The sequence below is a fragment of the Petromyzon marinus genome, chromosome 11 (assembly GCF_048934315.1).
Source record: "Petromyzon marinus isolate PM22_M1 ecotype Great Lakes invasive population chromosome 11, UKy_Petmar_22M1.pri1.0, whole genome shotgun sequence".
Taxonomy (NCBI): Eukaryota; Metazoa; Chordata; class Hyperoartia; order Petromyzontiformes; family Petromyzontidae; genus Petromyzon; species Petromyzon marinus.
In genome coordinates, this window is record NC_133677.1 from 3242381 (window position 1) to 3254466 (window position 12086).

The following is a 12086-nucleotide window of genomic DNA, read 5'->3' on the forward strand; positions in this document are numbered from 1 at the left end:
GGCGTCTTACGTTCCGTGACCCACTTCGCGAGTGGTGGCCGACTCGCTTGCCCTTTCGTGCATGCCGTGCGTTCATTGACGAGGGACGCAAGCACACGCCCTGCCTGCTTAGCCGGTGGCGCAGGTTCGATTTAAAGCTTTCGTGACTGCAAGGATTCATCTTCTTTGGTTCTTTCGGTAAAGTCACGTAGAATGAGAATAAAATAATAAATTGATAAAATAAAATAACACAATAATATTCTCACGACGTTTCGGCCACAACACAAGTGGCCTTCATCAGGTGAAGGGGACGGGACTGTCTGGAGGACAGCGCTGGAGGGGAGACTTTACCGAAAGAACCAAAGAAGGTGGCACAGGGTTGGTTAGTTCGGGGAACTTCATAATTAGGGGGGAGGGCGAGGAGAGGGGGGTTCTCCCGGCTGTACTAACATTGGACTCCATTAGCATTCTTGGCGAATTCCACGATCTTTTGTAACCCGGGCTCACAATGCGCGTTCTGTTTGTGTGCCGGCTACGTGGCCGACTTTTGTCACACATGACTGGCAGGCGGGGGGGGGCTGCCAAGGGCGCTGCTATTCGCACCCGAATAGACTTAACCTTGATGGAAATGTTCATTTGAGTTTGCAGAGCGTAATCGAGTCTTGGGGTCCTGTTGAAAGTCTACGACTAAATACTAATTCCAAATACAAGATATATGCCTTTTAGGCCAGAGTTATACATGTACCAGTGTACATATAGGGCTTCCCCACGGCACTTTATTGATCACACTTCACGCTTGTCAGGGCGGGTTGATGAAAGCGGGAAGCATAGAGGTACAGTACAACAATTCTATATTTTATATACTGCCCTCTGCTGCCCACAACAAAGTTGCTCAGCCTGTAACACCTGCTGTGTACGGTAGTCGCCCATCCAAGCACTATCCAGGGGTCAACCCTGCACAAGCTTCCGAGACCTGCCGGGCCCGGGCTCGCTCTGGGCAATTTGGTCATCGGCAACGTTACATACGGTTACAAAATAAACATCTGGCCTACTAAATAGAACGACCTATGCCTAGCAACGAAGTCGGGGCACCACACTCGAGTAAACGGGCAGTGAGTGATCTTTAATCACTGTCGCGCTTATTATCCATCATCCATGTACGTCTGGGAAGAGATGGGGCACCCCCAACCACGCTCTTGCCTTCCTGTCTGACAAGTGGTGGCGAATGTGTGGGACAGATGGGGGGTGGGTGGGTGGGCTGGTTGAGCCAGTGGTTGGGTAATGCTGATAAGGCAGAGAGAGAGAGGGGGCTGGGGCTGTATAGGGGTGGGGGTGTGTGTAACGCCTGCACAGTCAGCCTCGCTTGTCCGGGGCGCTGCACTCTCATTGCCGTGGATGTTGGGGATCACGTGACGGCGTGCGTGCTCAAAGAGCGCTGTTTACGGCGCTCTCGGCTCATCCTGCCGCGTGTTGATGAGGCGAGAGACGCTCGTCAGAAGGGGCCCAGTCGACGTTAGCCGGCAGCCGGCAAGCACGCACGAACCCGCCGCCGTTTCGTTTCGTTTCTCAAAGCTTGCCTCTGGCGGTGTTCGATTTCAGGCTTAATCTGACGCAGCTGAACAAAAGGCCTCTTCGGCACAGACCTTTGTGCTTTCGCACTGCATGCGAGCGGTCCGTGCTGTGAGGGGGGGTTTTTTTTTAGGCAAAAGCGGTGGGGCCGAGAATCTTGTGAGCCCTCAAAGCGCGAGTGTTTTTTTTATTTTTAACGTGGGTTTTGTTTACTTACCATGGGCTCCGTTGGGAAAGAGAGCCTGCAGCTGGATTTCAACACATGCGAGCAGTTTGAGAGAGAGTATTTAAACCTCAAAAATGAATTGTCTCTGGACCATGTTGACTATCGCACAATCAAGAGGGACTTCCGTTCCAGGTAAAAGACATTGAAACGCAAAAAAAGTGGAATTCAGTCAATTGTATTCGACTCGCCGTTGAAACATCGCGGCTTGTCCGTGCGAATGTGCTGCATGCGTATGAAACTTGTGAATTGGTGCCGAGTTGCCTTTTGTTGGTGGTCGTTAAAGATTAGATGAATGATGGTTTTGTTCGTGAATGTAATGCCATCGTGACTGTATACAGCTGGTACCAATTGTCAACCCCCCCACCATGCTTTAGTAACAGGTAACTTGAATGATCACGATGTAACATGTATATGTTACCCTTGATAAATAACTACTAAATTTGTATTTAAAGCTTTCGTGACTGCAGGGATTCATATTCTTGGTTATTTCGGTAAAGTCACGTAGAAGAGAAACAATAAAATAATATTTTTATTACGTAGAAGGGAAACAATATTTGTATTATTTTATTGTTTTCCTTCTACGTGACTTTACCGAAAGAACCAATAATATAAATAACTACTAGTACAGCAATTTCATTGTAACCATATTACTTGGGCTGTACATTCATCATCTACATAGCAGACGTTTTGATTTAAAGCTTTTGTGACTGCAGGGATTCATATTCTTGGTTTTTTAAAATTTTCTTGTGGTTTTCACACCTGATGATGATTGCTTGTGTTGAAGTCGAAACGTCGTGAGAATTTTATTGTTTTATATTTTTATTATGTTATTGTTTCCCTTCTACGTGACTTTACCGAAAGAACCAAGAATATAGCAGACGTTGCTGTTTAATTTGGAGATTGTATCTACTGTTGACTTCAAACACGTACTAAACTAAAATGAATGGTTTCGTCGGTTAGCAAATATGAGTCAGTTTGCAAAAAATAAGTCGCTGGCTTTTCACTAAATGTTGTATTTGTGACGTGGATGTAAATTGAGCTAATAATTTGTTCCCTTTTATGCAGGATGACCTTGAACACAGGTACAATGAAGTGATTGCTCTGTGTGTGCTCCCCTTATAGCAGTGTCGATTCAAAACATAGATCGTGTAAAAAAAAAGTTGGTAATATTCTTGCCCTTCCAAAATTTATAGAAAAACAAGTTGACCTGGTTTTACTCGTACCTAGGTGTGCCCGATTCATTTTGTGTAATGTGTTAATAAATCGCCTAACAATTTGAACTATGTAATTTTTGTAAAGCCCATCGAGTTCCTGTAATCGTGGGTAGCATTTATTGCGTCACAAATGACTCATTGTGTGCAAATCCATTTGATTTGTCCATTGTGTGCAAATCCACGTGATTCGTCCATCGTCTTCACGAGCAGCGCCGCCCTCCTATTTGCTCAGATCTCTGCGCCTTCCCACTCCGTATGTGACCGCTTTAAAGCGACGGGGATACGTATGCCCATTTACACATTCAGGAGCACGCATTAAGACGACTTGTTAGTATACAAATTCGCCAAGCGTGCAAACGTAGAACCAACTAGCGTTACGTTTCACAGTTAATCGCCGAGGGGAAACGGTTCATGTTGATTTTGTTGCAAAATGACGGTCCACATTTACCGGTATGTCTGAAGCGGCAGTCCGTGTTTGCAGACATGCGGTTTAATCGTTGACTGTAACAGGAGCTCACTTGAGATGACGAGGCTTTAGAGTCGGGCAGGTTGTTGACGGAGCCTTCTCGAAACCTCATGACGCCTAAACAATTTAACAAATGGCTGTTCACGTCATACTTGGCCTATCGGAGTGATTTTTTGTTCGTGCTCAAGAACCGCTGCTGCACGGCAGACGTGACCACCTCACCGTGTGTCTGCCATTTAACGTGTATAAACCCCTTGGCTGGGTCAAACGCAGTGTTCAGTGGCAACATCTTTTTGCACACTGCCACCCGTTGGCAAATGCTCCGTTTGTCAAAGAAGATGGTTCCATCTTGCGATGGACAGAGCCACTGACTGGCGACCGTAGATCACCCTTTTTAGTCGTGTGACGCAGATTGTCACATCTCCATGGCTCCCGCACTCCCCGAACATCCCAACTCCCCCCCCTATTCCTGCACTCGATTTAAATGCTGCGTTGTCTGTGTCGCTGGGCAGGCTTCTGAGGAAATGGGCCATAAAAGCATTGTGAAATCTGCTCTCTTTTCTTTTCGGCCATTAACCTCTGCGATTTAACGCACACGGCACATTGAAGCAGATTTGTGTTTTATATACAGCAGCGCAGTACGTGTAATACGCTTCACAGATGCAAACAAGGGCATCCCTTAATAGTCAGCATTTCCACTGCCCACTGTCATGTCACTATGAAGTGCTCAGCTGTATCGCTGTGCCTGTTACTGCACATTGGCATGACGTCTGTGATTCTGAACATTTGCCAGCAAAAACGTATTGTCACTGGCATGGCAATTGTGGTGCTCTCTCGCGTTTTTTGAAAAAGAGAGACTCACGATTTTTGTTTTCGATTTTCATCTTTTTTTCTTTCTTTTGACGTTGAAAGCGTTTACTCGGTGGTATCTTAGCAAATCCCTGCCGCCTCCAGCGATGGTGATAGTCATCTGGTGGGTAACGTAGGCTCTTCGCGATGGGGCTGCTGTTGATAGGCACCCTTCGGAGGCTGACATCATCCATAATAAATTGAAATAGAGGCGTGGTGGCGCCCGTGTTCATGATTGCCGGTTACCAGGTGCGAACTATGCCACAGAGTGTGTGGTTAGCAGGGGGTGTTAAAGTGAGCACTATGGCTGAAAGGTAGGTCGAGTTGGTTGGTGTATTGATGTGATTGGTAATTATACATGAACAACAATTTTACTTGAAACGTATATGTTTTTTGTTAGTATGTTAAATAGCTAATGTACAAAATTGTTCACCACTTGGGGGATTACGTAAGTATGGTTCTGGACAATTAACCAATTTTGCTACAGATTAACCTAACCGGGTAGAGAGTGTCATGGGGACCCCTCTAATGCCCGTAAGAAGATTGAGCCTCAAGCTTACTGGCACCACCAAATTACACGGTGTCTTTGAAAACTCACGCGTGTTAGATTGCATTCGTGGACAAGGGGGTAAGGGTTTCAACTGTGCCCAGTCCATGTAAAATCGTGAGCACGTGTACCCTCAAACAACACATTCGCTCAGAGCATTGAAGTTCAAAGTCTGTGGCAGGCTTAAAAAATTATATTTTTGGAACCAAAATATAGCAGGCGTTTTTTTTATTTGTGCAGGAGTGAGTAACTTCTACATCACGGGACCTCCTTTGCCAGTACCAAAATATGATCATAGCTCTACGCCTTTTGGCGTCCTCTGGTCTAACACCGTTTGAGACGAGGCTCGGAGGCTCATAAGAAAGCTGTCTCTGGTGTGGATCAATCAATTTCAAGGACAATGCCAATATTTTATCAGAGTATATTGTTTGTTTGCATTATGCCCACAAGCATTGTGGTTAATGTAGACATTATACCTTGTAAAAGGTTTCAGTTTGGTGTTTTAACATCTTAACACCTGTTTTGTTGCCAGATAAAAGGGGGAAAACCTATTATCATATTAGTAACTTGGCTGTGGCGTTTATAATGTTTATAAAATTCATCAATGCAATGACCGATTTGAATTAATTAAAGGTTCTAATACAAGCATTGTTCTTGTTGAGGCATGCAGAAAATGTTCTGAGTGTGGTAGAAGAGGATTCCCTCAGGTTTGTTGGTGATTGTATTTAGCACTGTTTGGGATCGGTTGCAAGGCTATGTGGCTAGGTGTGCCTGCCCAAGGTCAATTGTCCACTGTTTATTCTTAGGCTTTTGCTCATTGTGTTACCTTTAACACTTATCTACCTCCTGGTTTATCATTTGCCAAGTTTATGTGAGTTCAGTAGTGAAGCAACACGAGTAAAATGCCACAGCAGATCTTGGAATTAATACAAAGTGATGTTATCGTTCTCTTGTTTGGTGGTGTGTTTTTCAGAGTATTTGTGAACCGAAGCCTTGCCATGGAGAAAATCAAATGCTTTGGCTTTGATATGGACTACACTCTAGCCGGTAATAAGCGCTGGAAAAATTCAGACAAACGCGTGTACGGCTTGGGCTCGCATGATAAGGTGTGCGGCACAGTAAAAAAATCAATACTTAGAAGTAGTCTGCCGAATAATGAAATGAAATTGCAGTCATTGAAAAATAAATAACATCTTCTTTGGTTCTTTTGGTAAAGTCACGTAGAATGAGAATAAAATAATAAATTGATAAAATAATAACAAAATAATATTCTCACGACGTTTCGACTTTACCGAAAGAACCAAAGAAGATGAATCCTTGCAGTCACGAAAGCTTTAAATCGAAATAAATAACAGTTGGCATTGCTACCTGATCACGATACATAGCGTACCACATTTCCCCATGGGACCCCACATAACGATGCCATTGCTGTAATTGTTAGGCAGGACTGTCGTATTCCATTAGATAATATACACTTACCTTTAACGTAATTAAATATCATTGTTTTGGCTGTACATTTTATTGGACCGCATCTCCACATTGAAACTTGTAATAAAGTGGGTGTAACCGGTTTTATAAAACATGTATGAAATGTTCTACTTTGTTTTCCATTTAAATATGGAGTATGCAATTGGTTACTTACAGCTTTAGTTTGTAAGTGGAGGATTATATATATTTTTTCACCAAAATAATTCTAACGAAAAAAATACTGTATATTATGTTACAGGCTTTCTTGTACAGTACAGTTATTTTATTTAAGATCAGGTAAGATTCACGGCCAGGCTAACATGAGTGGCGATCGATATCTGAATTGGTCCTGGGCCTTCGTCCCTTCACCAACCCACACTGACAAGTGAGCGTGGTGAAGTATACGCAGTAGGGGAAGCCTTTACATAGCAGTAGATTGAATCAGAAATATACTTTGCAACGAAGATTTGGGTGAAATAAATGCATTGTAACAGCAAACAGGTTCTAGTGAAACACATTAAAAGTCAGAATGAAACATCACACACATTAAACATCATAAGTTTCGATGTCGGGTTCTAGGTCAGTCAGCCCCCGTTAATCTCAATTAAGCATTGCTTGAAGGTATACAGCACCCTGATGGTCACCAGATTGTAGATGGCATTTAGCAAGGGGGTCCACTTCGGAGCTGTTTGATAGGGCCCGCCTAAAAAACAGCCGCGAGTGCTGATGAAATTCATACTTGGAATGCATGGATCAAATAAAGTTTTCAAACTTGGCAAGCAGTTCCGTGTCATTAATTAACTTTCCTCCAGAGCGATTATTCTTATGTAGAAGTCTGCTGCCACCGCATTTATGTTCAGGATAGGGTAGCAGTGTGATCCATTGTGTTTTAATCTACTGCATCTAGTCAAGTGTCCCAACAGGTAACCACGTGCGCACATCATGATGAATGTGCTTGAACGTCTACCGGCCCATGCTTGTTTTGCCCAGAGTGATGCTTTTGTTTGTCTCTGGTGACATCACGTACCTTACGTAATGTGAAATGTGTTCATGCCACTAAATTGTAATTTTATGAGGTTTATGTGGTGCGTGACGATCGCTTAGCCATACTCTTTGTTTTTTTTCGGTAAAGTCAGCTGGTAAAAAATAAAATAAATGAAAACAAATAAATTAAATCACGACGTTTCGGAAGCAACACAAGCAACCGTCATCAGGTGTTGACTGCTCCAGTAAAATTACTGAATCTAGAAAGGATCGCTTAGCCGTCATGTGATTGTTGGTCGAAAAATGTGAAGTTGCCTTGGATTCGCCCTGTTTGCTATAGCATCACGTTCACTTTTAACCGCCCATGGTGTCCCTCTAAGTAGAGTTTCAGTGGCCGTTACATTACCCTTGCGTGTGTCAAGTAGAGTAGCGTGAACCCACCTTGGGGCAAACGATTATTGACTCGGAGAAGGTCAGTCGTCCAGTGTGAACCCACCCTAAGCGTTCTAAAGTTCAACCGGACGAATATAGCAGCACGTTAACTTCACACCTCCTGTGTGACGTGGTGGTTACCTTATCTTCAGCGGTCCAACTGTGAAACCCCCACCTCTGTATCCCCAAAGTGTACAAGTCGCCAGAGTACGAGGCGCTGGGGTTCGAGCTGACGGTGGAGCGCCTCGTCAATATCGGCTATCCCCAGGAGCTGCTCAGCTTCGAATACGACCCCAGCTTCCCGACCAGGCGAGCACAAAACACGCGTGTCGCCGGGTATTCCCGTACTGTCAGTGGTCCACATCGCAAGGCAGGTTCGCTCGCTACCTTCACAAGTGGAAACTCAATGAACCCCTTGCGTGCGCGGTTGCAGAACACTGATCACTGAACCCCGAAAACAATGGCGGCTTTGAAGATATCCATGCTCAGAAACCGAAGCCATTGCCTGGTTAAACCGGTTAATCTGGACAAAGACTAATAAGTTACTATTCTTTGTTCTTTCGGTAAAATCACGGAAAAGGGAAATAAGAAAATAATACAAATAAATGATACATATAAAACAATAAAACAAATATTTGTATTATTTCCCTTCTACGTGACTTTACCGAAAGAACCAAGAATATGAATCCCTGCAGTCACGAAAGCTTTAAATCGAAATTTAATAAGTTACTATTCATTTAAAAATACACAAGAGTATTAATGACTTTCACCCTCAACATGTTTAAACTCAAACCAATCTAGCAGAGATCGATGCATGTTGTTGATATTAGTTCATACTTTATCAGTGTAAAGTTTTAGTTGCTGCTCTACATCAACATCAGCCACGTGAATAATAAGAAGGGTAGAGAGCTTCAGCTTGTACTTTTTATCCTGGGAATTGGCCACGTGGGAGAAAATTTTTCTTTGTTAAACATTCGATTGATCCATCGTGGCATTTTATCCACGATTGTTAATATTCAACAAGATTAGTTTAGTCTGGTGTCACGTTGTTGGTAGCTTAGGTACATTTGTAAATATGTATTGGTGGAATAATTAACTGTTGCTATGTAACCCCCAAAGCTCCTTCAACCTGCTTGCACATATCAATGTTATTTAATCACCACTCCAATTGCAGCAAGTAAGCACTACTCTTGATACCCAATTACGTTTGGGCACTGAGTACCAGAAATGCTCATTACAGCCACCTGTTTGCTTTAATTATCCCTTGCAAAAGGATAACATTACATGGGTGTTGCCGTTGAAATTATCTGTAAATGCTCATCCGGGAACAAAAAATACTCTGCCTTTTTAGGTTTACTGATCTAAACTATTGATGTGCAACTGCTCGCAAGGATCTCGCGAGCATAAATATACAAATCGCGTGTGAATGACAGCACAGCATTAAGATACCACAGCCCATTGCCCGATGTAATGTTGGTGGCTCACCATTGATGTGTTTAAAAAAACCAACCTTGATTGTAAAGCACCTCTGACAGATAATACTTTTTTGCGTGCACTCTTGTCAGCGCTGACACGTTTGCAGTTGTTTTGTTAACGCGTGAAGATGGCGTGGCCGAATGAAATCTTAAATATTTCCGCTGCTGCAATAACTGTTCCCAGACAGCCTTGTCTTTGTTTGCCCGGTAATCAGCTATGCGATGCTGTGGGCAGACTGGAGTCAGAATGGAAAGGCAACGCATGATATGAATTATACTTTGTTTATTTTTGTCCAAGATATTTTAACTTGCACTGTGCTTTTGTTATAACAGGGGGTTGGTGTTTGATGCTATGTTTGGAAACCTACTGAAAGTCGATGCATATGGAAACATTCTGGTCTGCGTGCATGGTTTCAACTTTATGAAGGGGTGAGTGAATTAAAACATTTTGCAACGTGGGCAATGTTGCATAACACTAACAACATTTGTTTGTTGTTTCTGGGTAGTAAGTGTTATTTCCTAATTGCTTATGCCTAAAAAGTACAGAAAATGGCTATTATGCCCCACAAACTTTGCTTTTGTGAGCAGGACAGTGATATTTTGAAATTTACCTATTCTCAATGAGAAAACGTGGGCATTTATGTCATTCCTTCACATAATGTCCTGGTCACAAAAGCAAAGTTTGTGGGGAATAATAGCCATTTCTTTTCTTTTTAGGCATAAGCAATTAAAAAATAACATTACCCAGGGACAAAAATCGCGTTACATAGTGTAATCTAAGCCAATCTGGTTTTCGTTTTCATTTGTTCCACGAGAATCATGTGCAATATCGAAACTTGACACCCAGTCGGATATATTCTGTGGGTTGCGTCTTCCACAGTTGCTGGCATTTGAACAGTGTTCTGCCTTCTTGTGTTACAGTCCCGCCGCAGCGTCGCTCAGTCTGAGTATCGTTTCATTGGCGACGTGCACTGTTCTCAGATAAATGACTAACGTTGGAACATGCTCTGCCCATCCAAACGAACCTACAAAGCGTCTCGGTTACCCTTACACGCGTGTGGTTTCTCGCCAGCCGCGGCCCCACCAATGTTCTTTTTCACGAAGCAGTGCACCTTTTGAAAATCTCCCGTCAACGACGTGAATTTCCCACGACCATGCAAATTGAAATGCGGGGTTGTGGTACTCTGACACGAGTGACATCGGGTTGACTGTTCTCCTCGGTGTCTTGGCAGGCGAACAACAGCAAAAGAGATCTTTCATGCCTTTTTAGTTAGAACGCTTTGCCTGTGAAATGCAATGGTGACGATTGGTGGATATGCCCTCTTGTGCGCATTATGCTCTGGTGCTTGATATGAGTCTTACTTGACATTTTACTATGAAAGTGTACGTTTACAATAGCTGGAAAACTAAAACATTAAAACGTGTGCCTCTGTATTTGAGAGATTTATCAAAGAAACCAACTGTATTGCTGCAGTAAGCTAAAAGCTTGATTGATATTGCAAAAGTCCCACACTAGTCTTTATATAACAAAAAACGGTGCTTTTATTCTTGTGAACTGTATTGGCCTTGGGTCAAAAGAAGGCTACTTCCGCTCATTTTATTTATTACACATCAATTTTATTTTCCTTTTCATTTAGTTTTTTCGACAGCTGTACAACTTATCCCCATCCACCTTCATTTTGATCCTGGTCCACTATTAATAATTGCCCTAGATGTGCATACGCTCATGTTCGTAGGCACACACATATATGCAGTATAACTTAGTTTTGCTCATATTTATATTGAAGACCAAATTTTCACATGCCATAGTGATCAGAACTGTGGATATTGACCAAGAAAATGGAAGAAAAACTTAAAAGCATACGGAGAAGCATGGTCTGGTGCATTATTTTAATTACCCTGACACACAGGAACACGTGTGGATCGGACGACACGAATGCACACTTTAGAGAAGTCACATTGACTTAATAAAAGTACGTATTCTTTGGATAAACACGTCACGAGACGGAATGATGGCCAGTGGTTCATATCGATGAGGGAGTTTCAGCCAAAGGAGGGAACGCGCTGAGAAGATATCCAACGCAGAGGTGGAGCGATTAATTGTCTCGTGTATAGGAGCTATATAGATTGCTGCATCGAGAGACCATGAGCGATGGTGGTGGCTTAGAGCACGCCTTCATCTTTCAGCGAATAGATATTGGTTGATGATATAAATTATTCTCGCGCATCTGGATATAGAATCTCGCTTTTGCCGGAGCGACACCATGCCAATTGTGTTGTCGGTCATACGACATGATGAATGTAATATACCAATATTGAGCCAAGGTTCATATTACAATGTATTTAAAGACCGTTTTTAAAGTTGAGTTTCCCCTATTGAAACTACAAATGTGCCTATTTCCACGAGGGCTGTATGTATGTTTGTTAAACTTCTTTCGCACCGTGCGCAGCCAACAGCGCTAATTGGAGGCGCAGCTGTATAATTACTGGAGGTGTTGCCCAGGTGCATGAGTAAATAAGTTCTGTTTTGATGAGGTTTTTGTTTTGTTCCTGTGACTCAGGCCTGAGATAAGAGAGCAGTACCCCAACAAGTTCATTCAACGCGACGACACTGAGCGCTTCTACATCCTCAACACGCTTTTCAACCTGCCAGGTGAGATGTCACCTGTGATAAGTAGGGGCCCTGGTAACCGCTCGCGTGTCCATTGGCAGTGGTGGTAATTAAATGTGGGACATTGGACCCAACGATTGGCTTTTTCCAGCCACGGTAATTAATTTTTATGGAGCAACGTTCGCATGAGGTTGAGATAACGCGCCTCCATCCTGTTCAAATACAATCACCAGCGCGACCTTAGCGACAGCTAACTGCAGAGTGAAG

The 12086-nt window shown here is 43.1% G+C and overlaps 1 protein-coding gene across 8 annotated transcripts in view; it reads left to right on the plus strand.

Moving 5' to 3' along the window:
• Positions 1–12086, plus strand: part of LOC116941344 (cytosolic purine 5'-nucleotidase-like) — a 52969-nt gene that overhangs the window by 26182 nt on the left and 14701 nt on the right. For 6 of the 8 annotated variants that reach the window (XM_076066281.1, XM_076066279.1, XM_076066278.1 and 3 more), the window contains 4 exons: positions 5824–5897; positions 7925–8042; positions 9542–9637; positions 11770–11861. In XM_076066281.1, the coding sequence (XP_075922396.1) occupies positions 5824–5897; positions 7925–8042; positions 9542–9637; positions 11770–11861 (380 nt within the window). Of the gene's footprint in view, positions 1–1319; positions 1907–5823; positions 5898–7924; positions 8043–9541; positions 9638–11769; positions 11862–12086 lie in introns of those variants that run through there. The other 2 variants (XM_032952344.2, XM_032952345.2) reach the window with 2 other exon arrangements.